The sequence below is a fragment of the Eubalaena glacialis genome, chromosome 3 (assembly GCF_028564815.1).
Source record: "Eubalaena glacialis isolate mEubGla1 chromosome 3, mEubGla1.1.hap2.+ XY, whole genome shotgun sequence".
NCBI lineage: Eukaryota > Metazoa > Chordata > Mammalia > Artiodactyla > Balaenidae > Eubalaena > Eubalaena glacialis.
This window is the reverse complement of record NC_083718.1, coordinates 81,691,605-81,715,094: the sequence shown is the minus strand read 5'-3', so window position 1 is coordinate 81,715,094 and position 23,490 is coordinate 81,691,605. Positions and strand designations below refer to the sequence as shown.

The 23,490-nt window shown below is 50.7% G+C and overlaps 1 protein-coding gene across 2 annotated transcripts in view; it reads right to left on the bottom strand.

Annotated features, from left to right (window-relative positions):
- The window catches only part of KCNN3 (potassium calcium-activated channel subfamily N member 3), a 173,951-nt gene that overhangs the window by 104,701 nt on the left and 45,760 nt on the right, over positions 1–23,490 (bottom strand). For both annotated transcript variants that reach the window (XM_061185950.1, XM_061185949.1), the window contains exon 2: positions 18,674–18,769. In XM_061185950.1, coding sequence (XP_061041933.1) covers positions 18,674–18,769 — 96 coding nt within the window. The remainder of the gene's footprint in view (positions 1–18,673; positions 18,770–23,490) is intronic.

Here is a 23,490-nt window from a genome sequence, read left to right as displayed (position 1 = left end):
TTTATTATATTTTCTTGGGGAGACCCTTTATAGAAATGTAACATGTGTAATGGGGAAATTAATAAAATTCAATTCTGCAGACAGCCATGCGGAAGGACACAAGAGACACAGAAGGAAAGTATGCTTTGTTCCCAAAGGGGAAGGTCCTCTGTGCATAGAGGATGCCGCTCTATACATAGCCAGGGTGCAAGGGGGGGCTGCCAGGAAGAAACAAGGGAGACACGGCCATTCTGGGCAAGGGCCCAGGAGCAAAGTCCTGTGGGTGGGAGGGGTGTGTCCTGGGCATGGTCACAAGAGACTGTACATAATTGTGGGGGGCACGGTTGTGAACCATGATTAGCTCAAAGCAACAATTCCCCCACTCTGCTGCACTTTAGAATCACCTGGGGAGCTTGGAAAAACCCCTACACTCAATGCCTCCCCAGAGCAATCAAATCCCAATCTCTGGGGGCGGGACTCAGGCACCAGTATTATTTTAAAGCTCCCTGGGTGATTCCAACGTACAGCCAAATTGGAGGACCACTGGTTCAGTCTATGCAGTGTTATTCATAGAGCAGTCTATTCTTCCATTAAGGACTAAAATGGCGTGGAGGGCTTCAAACTGGGTGTGCTCCTTCCATCTGCCCTCCCCCCACTTTGGAAGGCTGTTTGGGGCCATTTTGGGGGAATGTGTTTTCTCTGGTTTCCTGGGAGCCCTTTAAAACGAAGGCAGGTTTTAGATAGTGCAGCTCCAACTCAAATTCCAACCTTGCCACTTACCAGCTGCATGAGTTTGGGCATGTTATATAATATCCAAGCCTCGGTTTCCTCATCCACAAATAGGGGATTGTGGTAGGCGGAATAACGGCCCCCCAAATGTCCACATCCTCATCTCCAGAACCTGTATGTTACATGGCAAAGAGGAATTAAGGATGCAGATGGATTAGGATGGCTAATCAGTTGACTTTAAAATAGGGAGACTATCCTGGATTATCCTGGTGGATGCAATGTAATCATAAGGGTCCTTACAGGCGGAAGAGGGAGACAGGAAGAGTCAGTGTCAGAGTGATACGATGTGAGAAAGCCTTGGGCAACTGTTGCAGGCTTTGAAGATGGAGAGGCAGACAGCTTCTAGAAGCTGGAAAAGACAAGAAAATGAATTCTCCCCTAGAGCCTCCGGAAAATGCAGCCTTGCTGATATCTTGATTTTAGCTTAGTAAGACTCATCTTAGACTCCAGAACTGTAAGATAATAAATTTGTGTTGTCTTAAGCCACTAAGTTTGTGGTAATTTGTTACAGCAGCAGTAGGAAACTAATACAGGATGGATGGGAATAAATCGGGGATAGTATGAAGATTAAATGAGATAAATTTTGAAAAACTTGTAGCACTACTCTTAGTGCTTTGTAATTATTAGTTGCTGTTATCATTTTTACCATTACCATCCTATCAGGAAGCTGCCACCTCCTGCGTTCTGTGTACCTGGCACAGGCTGCCCACTCTCTACCCACCATCCCTGGATCCACTCCCCACTCCCGAGGTGGTTGAGTGGTCCCAGGCCCTGTGCGTCAGTAAGAGGCTTTGTGACCTGGGCCCAGGCTGGTGGGAACCGGCCAGTCTTTCTTGGACAGAGCAAGAGGTTCCCTAGAGCCCTGTGATGCCCATTAACACAGCACAGACCAGTATTTCTGCTTCCTGACACTGTTCATGAGAATCAACAGGAAATGGGGCTGGGTGGGGAGGGGGAGAGGTTTGGGAAGGGAGGCCCCCAGGGAGTCTTCCTGACCACCAGCTAAGAAAGCACCATGGGAATGGTCAGCAAGGGCCTCAAGAGACTTACTCTAAAGGACTAAAGGTGTCCAGCACCTCAATAGCTGTCAACAGCAGGCAAGAGCTGGACCACCAGGCCAAGAGCAGAGGGCTTGGGTTTGGCAAGGAGGGTCCAAAATTAAATCTCCATCAAGCCCCTTGTTTGTGCCAGGCTCTCGTGGGCCCTTTCCCCCAACTCTTGTAGCTGATGTTCACTATACTCCTTGTGGCCATTATGATCCCATCATACAGAGGGGGAAACAGACTCAGTGATCTGCCTGAGGTCACCCGTTGGCAGCAGAGCTGAGATTCAAACTTTTGATTCTAACACTAGAATGCTCCACTCTGTACCATATCTCATTTTCTTTTCATAAAGGTCCAATTAATATTTTAGTCATTACTGATTTAATCCTGGGAGCATGAGAACACAGCTAGTACAGACTGTTAATCTGTATTTATACCTTGAAATGGGCCAGCCATGAAAATGTAGAAGCTTCAAAAACTACAAACAACTAAAAAAGGGGCTTGAAGGAAATCTGGTCCCAGATGAATAAATCTTCTGTCAGCTCGGGGTTGCCATAATTGCAGTTCTACATAATGATCACAAACCTGGGTTTCACGTGGCCCCTGAAGTGGACCAGGCAGGTGAGGAGAGGCTCATCCCCTCCCCACCGTGGGCGCCCAAGGACTCCCACCAAATTAGAATGTGTACCAGCCCTGGGAACTAAATTTATCCTGAAAGGACACCCAGATCAGAATGTTCTCTGCGGGCTTCCCTGGTGGGGCAGTGGTTGAGAATCTGCCTGCTAATGCAGGGGACACGGGTTCGATCCCTGGTCTGGGAAGATCCCACATGCCGCGGAGCAACTGGGCCCGTGAGCCACAATTACTGAGCCTGCGCGTCTGGAGCCTGTGCTCTGCAACAAGAGAGGCCGCGATAGTGAGAGGCCCGCGCACCGCGATGAAGAGTGGCTCCCGCTTGCCGCAACTGGAGAAAGCCCTCGCACAGAAACAAAGACCCAACACAGCCATAAATAAAGAAATAAATAAATTAAAAAAAAAAAAATGTTCTCTGCTATGAGATATCCTGTCCCTCACTGTCCTCCTCTCTTTTGCCAGAGCCAGGGAGTATCGGCGGTCAATTCAGCCCTGTCAATTCAGCTTGAAAGCCACACACACATGATGCCAGCCCACAGCGACAGGCACCACATGTTTAGATGCGAAAGACAGGAAATGTTGAAAGAGCGAGAAAGGAGAGCCAGAGAAGATGGAAGGGAAGATGGAAAGAGGCAGGTTTAGATGATGCTGATAAGAGGGTCGTAAAGAAACTGAGAAGAGGAAAAAAACGGCACTGGGGCCGGACATCTGTGGCAGGGTCCCCCGGGATAAGCCATCGGGGGCACGAGAGCTACGATGGGGTCCTGTTCCAAGTCAGCGGCTCCTTTACAAGCCTCAGGCAGCACGTCTCCTCCATTTCCCCGGCGTTTGCACCTTTCAAGCCCACTACAAACTGAGAAGCTCCCACGTCAGCCTTGGATGATATCGCTGCTCCTGCAGGTGACAGCCAGGCCTTGGGGACAGGAGCCCATTCTGCCAGCACTCCAGAAGGGTGGCCATTCCGCCACACCCCCTCCCCAATCCCACAGGCAGAGGAAGGACACGAACTCCCTGCCTGAGGGAGGCCGCTGGGGAGCCTGGGTTAGGGAACAATGAGAGAAGGGCAAAACTGTAAAATTCTGAGGTTCTTGTAAATCTCATCAGTGCAGTTAAACATCTAAGAAGATCTGACAGAACAAGACAAACTTGGGCTCCCCAGGAGGCCCGGGCTCCCAGTGGGGTCGTGTTCCGTTAACAAGATCACAGAACCTCAGATTCTGGAGGGCTATTTTTCCGTTCCTCTCCTTCTCGAACAAGAGTGTACCAGGTTGCTGTCGTCTTTATGTCTAAAGATCCCCCAAGGAAGGAGCTTTTCAATGTTTTCTCAAGCTCAACGCTATGCTTTAAAGTCAGAGTAGGTGCTTAAGCTTGCAGATTGGGCGGGTTTCCACCATAATCTCCACCAGTCCTCCCACCCCCAGCTCCACCTCTTGGTCTTAATGCTGACTATTGATGGTTTCTAAATCTTAGGTAAAATGCTTTGCTAATGCAACCTGGGGATCAATTCTCTGGCCTCCCCGTCCCCCCCATCAGATTGCCATCCCTGAGCCCTTTCTGATGGACAGCTAGGGGCTGCTACCATTGTAGACAAGGATGCCTAATCTCTCCTGATCCTACTTGCCAGGTTCTGGGTCCAGCCTTTCTTTTTATTTTTGCTTCTCACCACTGCCTTTATGGCCAACTGCATCTCTCCCATTCCCCAGAAGCCCTGAGCTTTCCCAGCTCTCCGCATCTGCTCCAGCAGGTCCCTTCCCCTAAAGCACCCCTCACCCCACCTGCAGCTGCAAAACTCCGCCCAGCTTTCAAGGCCCATCTCAAATGCCCCGAAGGCAGAGGCCTTGCTGTACCCACCGCACCTGCGCTCCCAGCACCTGGCAGCCAAGGCCCGTGAGTATTCGAGTGCTTATCTCCCCATTAGATCCCAAGCCCGTTTAGGGCAGGGACCTTGCAGTCCGCATGGTGCCAGGCTCAGAACAGGACCTTCAATAGCTCCGTGTCAGATGAATTAATCACCTTTTGTCCAGTCCTCAGGGGAGGTGGAGAGCGGTTGCTATTTCTAACAGCAGCAGGAAGACAAATATGGCCCTGCCCAACCCCCCTTGATCCCCCACCATTCCACACACACACCCAGGGGTGGTCATTTCTCTTTGCTCTCACATCAATAAGGTTTCCAGCACATTCTAGCGAGAGTCACCAGAGAGAGCTGGGAGGAGTCTTGGAGAGCACTTAGCTCCCCGCCCTGGTTGCACAAATGCGGGACCTGAGGGCCACGAGGGGCAGGGCCAGCGGGCACTCACACAGCAGACGGGCGTCAGGGGTGTACCTGTCTCCCCAGCCAGTCTCCCACGGAGCTGCCTCGGGGTACTGAGTTCAGAGGCTGTGGCTGCTCTGCACCTGGTGATGGCTCCACCACGGCTGGTCACTGATCTCTGGTTGTGGCTGTAAGCAGTGCAGCCACAGGTCGGCAGTCACAGCCAAGTCCAGCTGCTGCAGTGAGAGTGGCTTCAGGAACGCTGGAGCCCCAGGGGCATGTGGCTGTCCAGCAACACTCTCCCGTGACACAGCCTGCTGGGACAGCGTTGTGACAACCCAATCCTGCCAGGTGGCCAAGCTCCCACCTCACCCTTTCATTCACAGACCATGAGCAGCACAGAGGCAGGGTCCACTCAGCAGCTCGCAGCTCTATCCCACACCAGAGCGGCACTCAGTAAACACTTATACGATGTGCTTGCACAGCCGGACTTATTTGGCGGGTGGGTTAGGAGGGAGCATAAAACCACAGCCTATGGGGAGGCCACAAAATATTTAGAATGAGAAAGATTTGCAAAGCCTTGAATTTCTTCTTCTCCATTCCTCCTGCCTTTAATCCAACAAAAGGAAGTTTACTTCCCCAGATTCCATTTCTGGTTCCACATTTGTATCAATGGCTTGGATGAAGCTATCACAGTCAGGCTCATCAAATGTGGGAGGACAGGAAGCTGGGAGGGCCCCAAACATGGGCTGCTGAGTGAGATGCTAAAAGACCCGGACAGATTGGAACAAAGGGCTGAAACCAAACGAACTCAGGGAAAAGGAACAGAGGCAAACGACAGGTGCAGCTCTCGTCCCCAAAAGCCAACTGGGCAAGCAAGGGTGGGAGATCAGGGGCAGGGGGTGAAGGCCTGTGGCTTGGCAGCTCTGTGAAGAAGACAGAGGGCTTTAATAAACATTCCACTCAATGTGAACTAACAGGCTGCTATGCAAGTCAGGGGCACTGGCTGTCTTTGGCTGCAGTAACGGAATGAGAAAGCAGGTAGGTGGTCCTCTGTCCTGAGCAGCTCGCACCCCTGGGCAGGTGCAGAGCAAGGGCACTGAGGAAAGCAGTGGGGACAGGACGGAGACAGGGCTCCTAACGGTGCCAGGCAAGCTGCGGATGTTTCGTGTGGGCAGGAGAAAACCCTGGGACGTCCTGTGTCCAACCCAGGGGGCTTGCATATGAAGCTGTTGGCCCCTTACCACAGGGACAGTCAGGAGGAGGAGGAAAGAGGGGTGGGGAAACTGAGGAGGCTGCTGAAGCCTGACCCACCCAGGCCACTGGCAGCCCAAGGCTCAGTGTCCAAAGGGAAGACCAGACGCAGCCCAGATAGGCGTTGGCTGGTCCTGAGGCCCAGGGGGCTGGCAGGGAAGCAGGAACTAGCCTCTCAGAAGCCGGGGGGTGGGGAGAGGGCAAAAAGGAACAAGACCCAGTATGGGGCCCAGCCAGGCAGCCAGGGCTTCAAAGAAGGCTCTAGCCAAGCAGGGATCAGGAGGGGAGGCAGGGAAACCAAAGCATCATCCAGTCCTGATGGCTGGGAATGCTACCCGGGGTTGGCAAGCCCCCAGCTCCCTGAGGGTGCTGGACCTCATCCTTGGGGTAGGCCTGGGACCCAAGAGGAAGACAAGAGGGAAACCAGGGTAAGGAAGCGATTTCTAACATGCAGAGGAGCCACCCCAGGGCAGAACAGAGGCTGGAGGTCCCTCCTGGAGGTGTCGCTGGGGCTGAGGGCCCCGGGTGCTACTGCGGGGTTTCTGTTCTGCCCTTGGCTTCGTCATGTGCGCCCTTGCCCTGTTTTGGAGGGGAGGCCCCATGGCTGTGCCCAAATTCCAAGCAGCCTTCTGGTACTGCAGGAACTAGAGGCAGGAGAGACAGATCAAGGATGGAGCTCTCCCCACAAGTGAAGCCTAACAGGCTTGGAGACAGCCCACTTGAGTCCAGCTCTACCTCTCACCAGGCACATGACCTTGGCCACATCGCTCACCTTCTTAGGCCTCAGTTGTCTTATCTATAAAACAGGGATAGTAACAGAATTCACCTCACAGGACTGACATGAGGATCCATTGAGATCATAAAGGGCACAATTCCCGGCACATATGAGATCAAAAATAGAGCCTGTCATTATTATCATTTGTGGAGTTACAAACCTTTTTGCAGATCTAAACTTGGAATCAGAACCCGGGCCTGTGATATGAGGATGTCGGGACAGGGTGAAGGCAAGTTCGCGGGATGCTGGTAGGGGGCGGTGTATGAAAAAAGTCCACCATACTCAGAGGGGCACCCACACCCACAAGCCATCAGGTGACTGAAGGTTACATAAAAATGACAAAGTCAGTTCTGGAAATGGATGGAGGTGATGGTGGCACAAAAACATGGATGAACTTAACCACTGAACTGTACGCGTAAAAATGGTTAAAATGGTAAAATTTTACATGATATACATTTACAATAATTAAAAAAAATTTTTAATGGCAAAGTCACAACTTGGCCCCAGGTCTACTGACCACAAGCCCAGGGTCCCTCCCACCCACCCACCAGGTTTGTATTGGTGATATGTTCAGAGGAAATGGAATTCTGCTGGATTGAATTGTATTGAATTCTTTAATTCAAAGATAAACTCAGCACAGTTCATCTCTTTTCCAATTATTGGGTTTGGGAGAATTTGAGCAGTGGTGATTTTGCCATCTTTTCTCTTAAAAACAAAAAGATCTGACTTCAGCTTCCTGCTGAACAGAGACTAGAATTATCAGAATTTTCTTGGTCCTATAATGCAATGAAAATGGTAAGGAAGTCTCCAAACACTAAAAATTCTACCATGCCTTCCAATTTCCCAAATCCTCAGAGAGTCAATTATCTTTAGCCCAGATTTAGAATCATCACACTCCCACTACGTACAACCCCCTTTATTGGCACAGCAGGGACAGTCACCCAGACGATTAAGAGAAAGCATGGCCCTTGCGGAGCTTATAACTGAGCACGATGTTTCTTAATCAGGAGTAAGCCCTGGAACCCTGTGGTGCTTTCCAAACACACCCCCCCAGGCAGTGGGGTTCACTAGCCTGCGGGGCCCAGACATTGCACAGGGGATCTGATGCCCATCCCTGATGGAAAACGGAAGAGATCATCCCTTGAAAATAGTAACAACAGCAATACAAAATAGAATGAATTAACTCTGAAAAAGTCACGGACAGTACACATCGGCACTCTCAGGGAAATAGAATTAAGCTGAACACTCGCTCCCCAGTGACTCTGAAGAAATGGGAGTTTGTATTCATGGAAGGAAGCTGGAACTGAGCACTGAGGAAGGGAACATGGTCACTGACTTTAATTATTCTAAAAGCTTTACTATGTCTGACCAGATTATATTTGTAAGAGACTTAAGAGGAGTCACCTTTAAACTTTAGGATGTTGGAGCCAAAGAACTGTTCTTTTGATTGTTTGCTATTTCAAGTTCAAGGCTATATTAAGGGGACAGCCAGCTCCCTTTCTGGGCAGAGAAGCAAGGCAGTTAGGAGAAGGGACAGTCTGCTGGGACAGTCCCGCACGAGGGCCTCCTGAATGCAAACTCTATCAGTTCTTATTATCAAAAACCATTCATAGCTACTCTCCCTACATTTTTGTCTCCTTGTCACTGAGCATCCTTCAGGCATGGAATCCTGGATACAGTCGGAGGCCCCAGAGATCATCTGATCCAATCTGCCTACTTTACAGATGACAAAACTCAGGTTGAGAGAGAAGTAGCTCATCCAAGCTCGCACGGTGATTGGTACCCCAGACAGACCAGACCGCAGGTCCCTCGCACCTTGTAAAGGGGGCAGAGGCTTGCTAGGTGGAAGCGCCTTGGATGGGGCAGGCACTCGGGCTGTTTTTCTCAACCCTGTCATTCACTTAGCTGCCCATGTTGGACGATGATCTCTTGTATCCCTGAATTACAGCAGAAGCTTCTTGAGAAGCTTCCTCGGCCCCCCTCGCTTCCCAAGGTGAGGACGGTGTGTGGTTTCCAAGGTAACACACAGCTTGGTGGATTCAGCCTCCCAGCACCACCTCATCCGGCACCAGCAGGGGAGGAGGAGTGGGAGGTGAGGTGACACCACCTCCCCATTTACAAACACTGATTCCTCCCGAAACCAGTTTCCCCTCTGTCCCCCTGCCAGGGTTCAGGGCAGAGGACACCCCTGACATCCTGGAGTCCTGGAGCTGAGGAAGCTTCTGGAGGACTTGGCAAGAGGCAATTGCCTGGAAGTGAATGGAGCCGCAGGCAGCTGACTCCGGAAGTCTGGGACCGGCCCTCCCGGCTGGGGCAAGTCTTAACATGCCCAGGGCAACAGTTTTCACACCTGTTAACAGACACAGCACATGCCCTGTCAAGAAGCATGACACAGGATGACATTTCCAACTGACAAAACAGAAAGTCAACATAGGCAGCTGAGAAACAGCCTTGCTGCTCCCCCAGGCACGCCAGCCCCGTGGGCTCTGGGGCCCGGAGAGAGCAGAGAGAGGCCATCACCCCTAGGGAAGGGGCAACATGGCAGGAAAGCCCTCTCTGGGGCAGAAAGGGTTAAAGCCAAGTGTTCAAATATTTAGCAAATAAAACCAAAATGTCACACAGAGACTGCCAGGGCTGACGTGGTAACCATGGCAATCCATGGCCAGCCACAGATCTGAGAGTGAAGAGGCTCTGGGACTGAGGCCTGGGACGAGACGGGATGAGAGGATGGTGGGGAGGGTCACAGAGGGCATGGCCAGCCCAGCTCACAGGGGGCAGCCCACTGAGACCCTTGACCCCTCACGATGCACAAGCCAGAGCTGTGGACTTCAGGCCAGTCTCTCAGTCTTACAGAGGCTCAGTTTTCTCTTCTATGGAGCGAGGGGAATAAATCGGCCTGTCTGCCCCTCAGGCTTGTTGTTCATTCATCTGGTTACACTTATTGAATCCCTGCTATGTGCTGGGTGCTCTTGGCTGTGGGACAGAGCAGTGAATCCAAGTCAGCCTCCACCACCATGGACATACGGCCGGAGCGGGTGCAGGTGAGATACAGTGTCAGGGTCAGAGCCCATGTCCAGCCAACTCCTAGAAGGGGCGCCTTGCCCGGGGAGTGGGGGCAGCCAGAGGGTTCCTAGAAGAGGAAGCACCTGTGCTGAACCCTAGAAGTCAAAGAGGTGAAGTCAGGCAGGCAAGAGGTCTGACAATACATGTGAAAACACTCCCAAAACTACAAAGCACTAGACAAGATGACGTGACCAACGTGGTTGGTCGTCACCAACGTGGTTGCTAATGCATCATCCTCTCAGCTTTCTGTCTTTGGAGGGTAGTCTGACAAGGACTCATGGCCTTTGGACTGAGCAGCTACTCGCCCCCTCTTTCCTCCTTTCTCTCCAGCTGTGCAGGTGCAGGTGGGCCGGTGGGAGGGCAGGCGGCGTCCTCAGCTGATGCACAGTGGCCTAGCCAGGCCCTGTCCCCTGGACACACCCCCCATTTCCAATTTCCCTCGTGTGCTGCCATCCGTCTAGGGAGTGTTCATTAGCGTGGAGTAGGAGACGGCCGTGAGCTCAGCAGAGGAGGCCACCATCCAGAATTTTCCTGTCAAGCCCTGTGGTCCTGGAGCCACCCTGGGGGCCTAGAGTTCCCTCCTCCTCTCTGTGCAGCACACGTAGGTTGCGGAGCGCATGTCCTCAGACCCAGCAGGCTGAGAGGGCCATCTGGAGGGCTTGGGATCTCAGGGGTCCCCAATCTGCTCAGCTCTAAAGGAGTCCCTGGGCCACTGGCCCATCTGTGAGCCCGGTGAAGGCGATTCAAATCCATCAGCCAACGAGCCAGGGACATCCTTAGGAAATGTCTGTCGGGGGCCTGCAAGGACAGAGACCCCAGCCCCACCAGGGTGAGGCAGCTGCCATCTCCCCTGGAGGACAGACACACCTTCCTTTCTCTTCTCTCTCACGCCCCTGAAATGCTCCAGGCCAGTTTCATCCCAGACACACACAAGGGCTCTGCTCCCCATGAATACATGGCTTGGTTAAAGCCTCTTCTCTCCATGAGAGTTGCCTGGCCCACTGTGGCCACACGGTATTTCACACACACCTCATACCTTGGGGCTTATCAGCCTGGGTCACAGTGGATCAAGGTCTAGGACAAGCAGCTTCCAAAGGTAGGGACTGGGTCTGAATTATTTCTGGATTCTCAATGCCTGACACACAGTAGTCCTTACCTTACAGATAAGTTCAGGGTATGACTTGAGCCCACTTTCTTCTATAGGGAGAAGGGAGAGTGAGAGCACAGAGCAAGACTCAGCCTGAAGCATCGAGTCCGTTCCCTGATGGGGAGACGCGCATGACTCATGTAGCAGTGGGCCCCCAAGGCAACTGGACCAGTGACACCTCCTGCATTCCAGATGCCCCTGTTCCTGTGACAGCAGGTTATACATACCCAGGAGGATGCTCCAACCTATGGGACCATCATGCCATGGCATGTGAGCCTTTTTGCAATGTGAGCTGTCTCTTGAATATAATTTATGTCCTACAATTTGAAGTAATTTCCCTGTCAGCTGAGAACTCTATTGCTATTTAATAAAAATATCCACTTTTACACATCTAATAACTTAAAAGTCTCCCCTTTTATTGGTCTCCTATGTTTCACGTTCATGAGGTTGAAGACCTCTATCTTGTCACTATAGTTATATTTCTGTCAGGTTTGAAGCAGACTAGAAGCCTCTGGAGGCCCACACCAGATCTTCATCTGATTGATGCTTTCTACTTTGAATATGGCCAATAAGCACAGACTGAGATTAATGATCTGTAAGTTCCCATCCACACACTGGATGATGGGAAATCTGCCACTGCCTATGTCCTGCTGGAGGTTCACAGCAGTCCCTCCATTTGAATTAGACAAACATTAATTGAGCCATGCTGTGTGCCAGGCACAGTCCTGCAGCTTCCTGACCCTGTAGCTTCATTAAGGACACCAAGGCTCGGCTCCACACCTCCAGGTGTGGGTGTGTCTGCACTTCCCACCCACCCCTCCCCATCCCCCCACCATGTCCCCCAGGCTCTGAGCCAGGGCACTTCCTCCCTGGGGCACTTGTTCCCTTCCCCTCCTGTGTGCTCGTGGACAAGAACCTGGCCCCTGGTTATTTCCTCTCCCTCTCAACTGGCTTCTTCCTGACAGCTGCGAGACATATGCAGTCTCTCCAGGCTACACAAGCAGACCAACATCCCTCCCTCAGCACTGTGTCCTCTCCAGCTGCCACTCTGCCTTCCCTCGATTCACAGTCAAACTTCTTAGAAGACTAGCCAGTATTCAGTGTCTCCATGTTCCTCACCTCCTACTTGGCCCTCCCTTCCCCTTCCACTGCCCTGTGACTGTCACTCCCAGTGACTGTGCTGAGGAAGGGCACAATGACCTTCCCACAGCCTGGTGCAAAGGACCAGTGGGGTTCCCAACTCCTTGACCCCCCTGTGGCATAACCGACACTTCCTTCTCTGTCCCGGCTTTGTGACTCCCTCCCTTTGGGGTCTCCTCTGACCTCCCTGACTTTTCCAATCTCCTTTGCGGGCTCCTCTTCCTCCTCCCACTTCTCACTCGATGATGTCCCTCTGGGGACCTGTCCCATGCCTCCTCTCATCTCACTGCCCCCGGCTCATCTAGGCCTATCCTCTGCATCACTATCCTGGAGGCGGCTGGATGCCCAGCCCCCAAACCTCAACTTCCAGAACTAACCTGGTCATCAATCCCCACCTCAGCCTCCTTCTGCGGTTTCAACTATAATGAATGGCACTCCCAGCCATTACCCAAGCAACTGCCGGACCCTTCCTTTCCCCACAGACAGTACCTCTAACCTAATAACTGACCAAGTCTGGTCAATTCCACTTGTTCAACATCTCTTATGCACACTCTCTCCTGTCCTGGCTCTTGTCTTGCCCTGATTCAGGGTGTCACCATCCCTCATCTCGACCATGGAAAAATGCTTCCAATTAGTCTTCCTGCCTCTGAAATTGGCCCTTGCGACATTTGCCATGCTGCAGCTAAAATGCAAATCTGATCATCTCTCTCCCCTGCTTGAACTCCTTCCATGGTTCTCCCTGCTGCCCACAGGACAGTTCCAAAACTCTTCAGCAAGGCAGATGAGTTCCTGCTGGTCCTGCCATGCTCCAGAGTAGACCGGCCCCCACTGCCCAGGACCTTGTCCTGGAGGCGTTCTGAATGCACTCTGCAGTTTCCCGTCTCAGGGCCTCTGTTTCTTTTGAGACTTCTGCCTGGGATATCCTTTCCATGCTGTCAGCCCGGCAAACACGTCCTCATTGAAGCTGAGGTGTTTTGCACGTATTATCTAATTTGATCTGCACAACAACCCTGTGGTGGGTACTATTATTAGTCCCATTTTGCAGAAAGGAAATAGACTAAGAAGCGTTCAGTAACTTGCTAAAGGCTACCATACATACTACAATGTGACAAAGAACATGATTTGAACCCAAGCTGGGCTACTCTAAAATCTGTGTTCTCAGCCTCCTTCTGTCCTGCCTTCCAGGATGGCACTAAAGACATTAGAGCCATGGATTCACTCAACATTGGCAACCCCTTGGAGAAGCAAAAGTTATTTCAGTGTTTCCAGCACAGAGTACTGGGCCCCTGTACCAGGCTCTGCACAGAGCAGACCCTCGTTAAGTACACACTGAATGAATGAATGCACTAGATGGGTAAGAAGGGTAGAGGAGGGAGGATATCGGGGGAGCAATAAAGCGTTCAGTGTCTCACCGGTCAGAATGGCCATCATCAAAAAGTCTACAAATAATACATGCTGGAGAGGGTGTGGAGAAAAGGGAACCCTCCCACACTGTTGGTGGGAATGTAAATTGGTGCAGCCACTACAGAAAACAGAATGGAGCTTCTTTAAAAAACTAAAAATAGGGCTTCCCTGGTGGCACAGTGGTTGAGAATCTGCCTGCCAATGCAGGGGACACGGGTTCGAGCCCTGGTCTGGGAAGATCCCACATGCCACGGAGCAACTAGGCCCAGGAGCCACAACTACTGAGCCTGCGCGTCTGGAGCCTGTGCTCCGCAACAAGAGAGGCCGCGATAGTGAGAGGCCCGCGCACCGTGATGAAGAGTGGCCCCCGCTTGCCGCAACTAGAGAAAGCCCTCGCACAGAAACGAAGACCCAACACAGCCAAAAATGAAATAAAATAAAAATAAATAAATTAAAAAAAAAAAAAAACTAAAAATAGAGTTGCCATATGATCCAGCAATTCCACTCCTGGGCATATATCCAGAAAAGATGAATACTCTAATTCAAAAAGATACATGCACCCCAATGTTCATAGTGGCACTACTTACAATAGCCAAGACATGGAAGCAACCTAAGTGTCCATCAACAGATGAATGGATAAAGAAGATATTATATAGACACACAATGGAATACTAGTCAGCCATAAAAAAGAATGAAATAATGCCATTTGCAGCAACATGGATGGCCCTAGAGATTATCATACTAAGTGAAGTAAGTCAGAGAAAGACAAATATCATATATCACTTATATGTGGAATCTAAAATATGATACAAATGAACATATTTACAAAACAGAAACAGACTCACAGACATAGAAAACAAACTTATGGTTACCAAAGGGGGAATAAATTAGGAGTTTGAGATTAACAGATACACACCACTACATATAAACTGGATAAACAGTAAGGACTTACTTTACAGCTATACAGGGAAATATATTCAATATCCTGTAATAAACCATAATGGAAAAGAATCTAAAAAAGAATATATATATAACTGAATCACTTTGCTGTACACCTGAAACTAACACAACGTTGTAAATCAACTATACTTCAATAGAAAGAAAGAAAAGAAACAGAGAGAGAGAGAAAAGAGAAGAAACAAAGAGAGACAGAAAGAGGAAGCAAGGAAGGAAGGAAGGAAGGAAGGGAGAGAGGAAGGGAGAGAGGAAGGGAGGGAGGGAGTTACATGTTGAGCCAGGAGTGTGCCGATGGCCCCTAAAATGTGAGTCTGCAGCCTGGGGAAAGGAGGTTTGCACTGCCGATCTGGGAGGTGCTGGCGATCACCAAACCACAGGAGTAAATGGACTCTCCAAGGGAGAGTGCAGTTTTCAAAGTTTTGATAAATAACACAACAACCAATGCATTTTGCTTTTCATTTCTTTCCAGGACACGCTAGCCTGAGGAGAACAGATGCCCAGGCCTTTGAAGGCTCCGTGCTCCAAGATGCCAAGAGAAGAGGAGACCAAGGAGACACGGGGCAGCCATTCTCAAACGACAGGGGTTGCCTCATGGGAAACACAGGCACCTCTTTTCCCTGCTCCAGAAGAGAGGCGGGCTGAGTGGAATTTTCAGAGAGGCCCGTTTCCTCTCAGTGGAAGGGCAGACTTTCTAGAACTCACACTGCCCAGCCAGGGAGAGCCTCCCTCAAGAGACAGTGAGTCCCGGTGACAGGCCGGCCCACAGAGGCTGGAGGGGCCTCCTGCACTGGTGAGGGGTGCACCCCCCTCCTGTCACCTCTGAGGACCTACCGAGCCTCAGGTGCATGACCCGAAGCCAGAGTTTGGTTGAGAGGTTCCCAATAATGTTTCAGAGTCTTCTTTCTCAAAAACACAAGTTGTCCAAACTAATAACAAATATGAACACTATTCTAGAAGGTACTCCTAGCCTCCTGTGTGTGCTGGGCCAGGGCCAGGGGCCTGGGTGTGAGCGACTGGGGCAGGGCTGGGGGGAGGTGGAAACACGGTCATCTGGTTCCTGCTAAAATTTAGCCAAGTGACCAGAAACTGGTGTTGATGAGGAAGTGGCGAGCATATCCTTAACACAAGCCCCTGACTTCACCCCACAGAGGAGAGGAGCCATGCCCTCACCCTGCCCTACTTCCCAACAGATGAGCAGCAGCTGGCCTTTCCCTACTGAAGAGGTTTTCCAAGCATCCCCTCCGGATAAGCACTGGCAATCACGCTTGGGATAACCCTCCCACCACTCTCAGGAAGCAGGTCCCCCAGCCGGCGGGCACCAACCTCAATCAGAGAATTACAGAATCGGGGGGGGGGGGGGGTGAGGGGGGGTGGGTGCTTAGGATCCCCAGTGAACAGATGTGGAAACTTGAGGCCCAAGACCACAGAGCTGAGTCATGGTCTAAAAGGCTTTGGAAACCAGATAGCTTGAATCCAGCACTCTTTCATTCAAAATATGCCCTGCAGACACCTGCTCTCTGTCAGACACTGTGGGTCCCTGGAAATACAAAGATTAACAGCATCATTGTCCCTGAGGGTGGGGAAAAGGATACAGAACAGAAAATCACAGTATGGTCAGGTGAGTGCATACAAGGGTCCTGCTGACTGTCTGGGCCCAAACCGTTCCCATTTCCCTCTCGCAGGAGAAGGTCCCACTAGACCTTTCCAGAAGAAAGAACTTCACTGGACAGGTAAGAGGCACAGAGGGAGCCAGGTTCTGGTGACTCCCCATGTGACGGTGGGCCAGGTAGGATAAGGGGCTGGGCGGTGGGAGCTGAGAGTGCAGGCAGGGCCGGGCCAGAGCAGGGAGGAAGTCCAACCACCCGCCAGTACCGGGAAGTTATGACAGTAACTATCTGGTGGGCACAGCTTGTACATGGATGAGGTCCAGCTGGAAGCAGTGGGACAGAGGTCACAGGAAAGAGACCAGTTTCCATTTCATGAAGGCCCACTCTGTACTGTCAACTGTTACCCCCCTGCTTATGAGTTCAGCAAGGTGGGTGATATGACTTCCATACTTCAGATGCGGAAACCGACGAGGCCCAGAGAAGTTGTTATTGGCTCAAGGTCATTCAGGCTGAAGTGTCTGAGCCAGGATTTAATGCCACTGACTTCACTTTGTTTCTCCAAACTGTGAGTGTCAGGCCAAGACAAGTGACTGAAAAGCATCCTCTGCTGCCCATAATTAGGGTGAAGCAGAGACTGGCTATGAGCTGAGGATGGACAAAGTGTGCCCAGCTAGGTGCTAGCCTATCAGCATCACGGCCCTGCCACCAGGCCAGAACTGAGGTCACAACTGCAGTTGGGTGGGATCAGGTCTGAGAGCCAAGGCTGCAAGCCCTGGGGGGAGGTGGGGCAGGACCCCAAGAGAATCAGAGGGAGGGATGCCTGGCTCTTCCAATCCCAATGCCTGGAGTGGAAAGCAGCAGCAGTCAGGCTGAATGGAACCGTCGTGCGGGCGTGAGGCTGAGATCAGCTCCTCTCCCCTCCCTCAAGCCTGGATCACAGATGAGTTCATGACTCTGCCTTTTTCTCTGGCCTGTGCAACCCCTCTGCACAGGTCAAGGTGATACATAGTAGTATAGACGCCCTCTAGATGAGGGTTCGGGGGCTCAGAGAAGTTGAAGAGATACATGGGTCCCACAGCTGGTTTGGGGTGGGATGAACCCAGCCGGGAGCCCCGACTGTGACTCATGGTCCTGTCTCTGTTCCTTGCCCGTTCCTCCTGCCTGTACTCCTGGCTCCTTTCTGGGGTTGACTGGACCACGGTCTGGGATAAAGCCCACCTGCGTTGTCCAGGTCAGACCCCACGAAGGAAGCTGCTTGGTGGCATCTGGGATTCTCAGCCTTCAGAGCACAACCTCAGTCCCCGTACCTGTGACCCCCCAAGAGATTAAAGAGTCCCCACCTTCTAGATTAGTGTCCTCTGGTCATCAACAGAGTGGAGGTAAGGTGGCCTGGAGCCAGGGCTCCCACCCCCAGGCCAGCCGCAGAGGTCCCTGACACCCAGCGGCAAAGCAGAGCCCCTCCAGGAGCAGGAGGCACTGGCCCGTCTCTGCCTGTGCAGCCACTCGGCCCAGAAACGCTGAGTGACAAAAGCGATGAGATTTGAAGTGTTTTACAGTTTACAGAGCTCTCTCATACACTCCCCATTCATCCTCACAACAACCCATAAATGGTAGGATAAAACCCCCCATGCTCCAGACGAGGAAGAGTTCACATGTTCCAGTCCAGAAAGGTCTCAGGGCTGGCCAAAGACAAGCTGTAAGAAGAGGTCATGGGCGAGACTCGGCCCCAGCTTTTCTGACTCTGAGTTCTGGTCTTTGTCAATTTCTTGCCTGCTGCCCAGATGTGGATCTATCTGTGCTCCTCCAGCCAAATGACGGGAGTTATATTTAGATGCGTATGCATGTGAGAAAAAACATCTGGATACTTCAGAACTACCCAGGGTCCCAGCAGAGCAGGTCAGCCCGAAGGGCCCAGTGAGAGGGAGACCCATTGTCATGAGAAGATGCTACAGATCTGCTCACTCCTGCCTGCCCTTCCCAGCCCAGGTCGAACCATCCTCCCTACATTGGCCAAACTGGAGTGCACCCCAGAGGTTAAGCCAATATTTCTCTGGGTGCCAAGTGACTCCTGGGCAGCAAGAAACAGAGGCCCCCTCAACTACAGCAGGTTTTATTCTATCTAGAAAATGACTCCTCCCTGGCAGAGTCCAGTGGGGGTAAAGTCTACACCAGTCAGAAATACAGATTCCCGGTGGCATCTGGTGTAGTGTGTGTGTGTATGTGTGTGTGTGTATGCAGGGGCACAGGAGGCAGGTCTGTTTCACCTGGGGGATTCAGTGGCTCAAGTTCAGAAAGGATCCAGCAAGAGATAGAAAGGGCAAAGCAAGTCTCACAGTAGAATGGTGCAAAATGAAGATTCTAAGCAGGACTGCCCTCCAAATCATGAAGTCGTGTTTGCCTCTGGGATCCCCACTTGAAGATAATGTCACTGTTGTTCTAAAGCCACAGGGCAGCCTCACAATTCCCTCTCCCACAAGGGTCCAAACCAAAAGAGAAGATCCACAATCTCAGATACCTTTTGGTGAAATCACCCAAGTAGCTACTGAAAGGGTGGGTTTGGGAGTAGGGAAGGGCTCAGCCTGGAGCAAAGGAATAGCCCCTGCATGAAGGGGTGTGGGCGAGGGCACCTACCTGGACTTCACGTGTGTGATAGGCGATGATCAAACCCAAAAGGATGATGGTGGACAGACTGATAAGGCATTTCAGGGCCAACGAAAACATGGAATCCTGCAGGAGAAAGGGAAAGAGAGGATTAGGGAAATCCGGGATGGAGCATCTTATTTTACTCTGAGGCTGTGTTAAGGGGTGGGGGTGAGGGGCAGTGAAGGCAAAGGAAAGACTGTCACCAGCGCCTCCTGGGAGCGGGATACAGCACAAAGTTAGCCTGAGCCCCGAAAGTACCTTGGGCTGGGCCCTGGGCCGGCTCCGTCTCAGCAGCTGCCCTCTGAGCCTCTGTTTTCTAGGGTTAAATCATATTTGCATTCCTGCGATGAACCCTGCTTGGGCGTGATGTATTCTGTTTGTTATACATGCCTAGATTCAGTTTGCTGATGTGTTGTTTAGAATATTTGCCTCCATGCTCATAAGTCATATGAACATAATTCTTTTCTATGCTGCTGTTATATGGTTTGGGCATCAATACTGTGCCAGCTTGAGCCTCTCTTTTCTCTTAACAAACCTGAACCAGAGGATTCTGAGGTCCCTTCCATCTCTGACAATGCAGAGTTCTTTCAGGAATGAATGAGAATGTCCTGGCAGCAGCTCTCATCTCCCGTTTTAGGGCCAAGGGCGGGGAGGGAAGCGAGGGTGGCAGAGGAGCTACTGGAAAGAGAAGGGGGCCGAGCACAGGAGCAGAGAGGGGTCCTGGGCAGGAGAAGGGCCCTGAGGGTCCCTCCAGCTGAGGCTAGGGGAGGCAGGATGGGCCACTTGGCCTTCACTGCAGTCCTCCAGCCCCAGGGCAGCTTAGGGGACCCACGTGGTTAGCAGCAAGAGCTCTGGGACCAGCCCACAGAATCCAAACCCTGACGTAGCTGCTTACTAGCCACGTAACCTCAGGCTGCTCACTCCATCTCTCTGTGCTCAATTGCCTCAGGCATCAGATGGGGATAACATCAGTACCTACCTCTCAGGGATGCTGTGAAGGATAAAGGCATTTGTCTATGTAAAGTGCCTAGCCCGGGGCCAGGCCCTGTGAGGGCTGGCTACTATCATCTACCTCACCTCCTCTACAGGGCTGGTGCCTCCTGGGCATTTGGAAGCCAGGGAGTAGAGGCAGCTCCCAGTCCCAAAGGAAGGCAGGAACACAGCCCTGAGCAAAGGTAGCAGAAAGCCAGGCAGTACCTCCAAGCACTGTGTTGTGGCCTCACGCATCCTGAGAGAGGCACGCCACATGAGAAGCAGCCCCCATGCTCCAGAATCATAACATGCCTGATGTCTGCAAAGCACCTTACAGTTTACAAGGTGGTTTCACATCTTGTTCTCATCCATCCTTGAGACAGCCCTTGGCCTCTAGCCCAGCTTTATAGATATTACAGGCAGAGGCTCAGAGGGGTGAGTGCCTCATGCCAGAGTTCAAAGCCAAGACCTCTGACCCTCAGCCTGACTCCCAGCCCAGAGCACTGCCCGCAAGCCCTCAGGCCCACTCTCAATGGGTAACAGAGTAAAAATGTGAGAAGTGCTCATTTACACAGACCCAAATGACTACTTAAGACAATAATGGAAGGTGTTTCAAAGGTGGGATATGATTAATTACCACGTGAAACCTACAATAGAGCTAGGGAGGGAGACATCACTGTCCAAGAAAGCAAGCTTTCAGAGACAGAGGGAGAGGTGGCTGAGATCTCCAGCGTTAGGGGGTGTGTCCAATATGGCAGCCACTAGAGTCAGTGGAGGGCTTGGACTTAAACCCAGGACTCCCAGATGCCCAAGTCCATGTTCTCAACCACCCTCTGCAGGCTGAGGTGGAAAGAAAGCAGCTCTCCCTGGTGTCTGCCAATCTACCATTCATTTATTTGATATAGTTTTGGGGCCCACTCTGTGCCAGGCACAAGCTAGTGCTGGGGACCCAAGGGAGAACTAATGAAGGAGTTCATTCATTCTTTCTTTCTTTCATGACGATTTCAACAACTTCTCATTTCTTGAGCACCTGCTAGATGTCCAACAGTGTGCTAGATACTGCAGGATATTTATAGAGGGCCCCTACCCACCAGAAGTTTCCAATCTGGCTTATACACACACCCCAGCTTTCTACACTGTGCAGGATCATCCAGCTGTGGGGAAAATTCTCCATTCTGCTCTGCCCAGAGACGATGGTCTAAGCATAATCCACTTTTCATTTAGCCTCTTGCATGTTCTACACTTAATGAAGAGCAGCCTGCAATCATTTACTCAGTGCACATGCACAGAGGTGCCTTGGGGGGTATTCTGCTGCTCCAGTTAAGGGCCCAAAGGAAAACAGAACACAGTTCCAGCCTTCAGGAAGGTTCTACTCTTCGAAAGCACTATTGGATGCCTGAAACACCATCCAAACCACAAGACCTATTGGGGCGGAAGAGAGCAGGTGGTGAATTCAGGGACACTCAGACTTTTAGGACAAGACTACCTCCCTACAGGAATCAACTGGGGACAGATCATGATGTTTTCGAGCCAGAAATGACCATAACTTTCTTCTCAAAGGGGTCTGACATCTGGGGAGCATCATGCCTCCCCAGGAAAGGGTTTGGGATCAGCTGCACATTTCAAACTCTAATTTATTTCTTTTGGCAGAAAGTAACTGAAATCAGAATCCAAGTCTATTTCCATCATTTTTAGAGGAAGAGGTGAAGGGAAAGGGGCCAGATGCTGTCTCCTCTCCTTTGAGCCTCTTCCTTTTGTTCTAAAACTCAAAGCCTTTACGTAAGAGGCAACTCCGCCTGCCTCTTGGTTTTGACCAGTGAAACCTCATCGGCCAGCCCCAGCCCCATGGGGAGACGAGTGTGCACTGGATCAGTGGGAATGCTCACTACTTCACAGATTTCCTTGCATTCTCTATCACATGTCAACAAAAAATAAACCATCAACCATTTTTAATAGCAGGAAAATACGTCAAAGAAGTCTGGCTGGATTAGAAATGTTTTCCATTTGTTAAAATGTTGAATTATCATCTTTTCTCTGCTGTCTGAACTCCAGTGAAGCTTGAAATTGATATGGTTCTTTGGGTGATGGCAGCAACTCAGGGCTGGCTAATTAGCTGCCGTACACCACATGTGTGTATGTACACACCCCTGCTCAGCCCCCACTCACTGCTATCCAAGGGCCAAAGGGACTCATAGGGCTGGAAGGGAGTCCCGTGGTCAACTGGTCAACACTTCTCCCCTGCAACTCAGAATTTTTCAGTAGAGTAATATCCTTAATACACAGGAATGCTTAAGAATTATATCCCAACAGATGAGAGTTGTTTTTTTAAAGCCATTTATTCCTAAATGCCCCAAAATATTAGAGTGGGTAAGTAAATTGGAGAATAGCCAGTGACGGAACGCTATGTTGCCACTTAAAGCCACCTCTGCAGAGAATATTTGAAGATATCAGGAAAGGTTCATGATATAACATCAAGTCAAAAACCCAGCCCCCAAAACTGTAAATATGGTATATTTCCAATTATTTTTTAATTTTTTACTTTTTTAATGTAAAAAAAGTCTGCAAATATATAGTGTCATTCTATAAAGTGTCAGGGTACTCAACTGTATTACCTCTGATGATCTGAGTACAATAGGTGCTTAATAAGTGCTTCTTGAAACTACTTAATAATAGTACTTTTATTTTTACCTAACATTTATTAAGTATTGACTACATACCAGGTCCCAGACTATGCCTTCTATACAGATTACTTCGCATCCTCACCCTACAGATGAGGTCATAATGTCTCCATTTTACTGATTAAAAAACAAAACAAAACAAAACTGAGGGTCATAGAGACAAAGTGACTTTTCCAAGGTCATACAGCTAGCCCAGACTTTAAGCTATATATCAGATTTTTCTGTATACCACGCTTCCCCCCTGCCTTCAAAATGAACTAGGCTCCCGTGTGAGATGGTGAGTTCCTGTCGTCTTAGTAGAGGCTGGCTACAGCCATCAGGGGTGCTGTAGAGGGGATTCCTAGCAGGGAAGGAGGGTGAACCATATTCCTGCAAGATGCCCCTATCCACGTGGTCCTGTTCTGCTCCAAGCCATGAGCCAGCCCTTCACAGATCTGTGACTTGTTGATGACAACAATCTGTTATAAAGCACTACTGTAGGGGCCTACCATGCAAGGTGGACATCGCCAACCCACTTTACAGAGGAGGAAACTGAGGCTCCAAGAAGTTACCTAACTTGTCCAAGGACATGGCCAACAGATGGCCAAGTCAGGATTGAAGAAGCCAGGATTTACTCCAGATCATCTACTTCCGGGTTCTGTGCCCTGCCTGTGCACCAACACCCCACCTGCCCGGCTGGTCAGGCCTTTCCAGCCTCCAATTTCTTCAGTGAGGCTTCTCAGAGCTGCTGTAGCCCTTCCTCTCCCGAGGCTGTGCAGACTGTGATGGAGTACGGTTCCCAGCTTCTGAGCCAGCCATATAAATTGCTCTCCCGGCCGCCTTGTAGCTTCCAAAGACAAGCCAGAATAGTAATGATTACGGTAGATTTTCCAGAGGCTTTGAAGTTCTAAATGTATTATATTGTTTGGAACATTTGAAAATAACAGAAAACCATGCTTGCAGGCAGAGTCCTAGAGGGGCACTGAACAGAAGTGAAATATCAGGTAAAGATGTGCAGGTGCCTTCCCCAAAGTATGTGTGTGCGTGTGTGTGTATGTGTGTGTGTGTGTGTGTGTGTGCATATGTGATCCATTCATGATCTTTGTCACTGGCTGGAACCCCCAAAGGGGAAGAGGTAATATCATCTAAAGTCTGTATCTACTGAATTAAGATTTA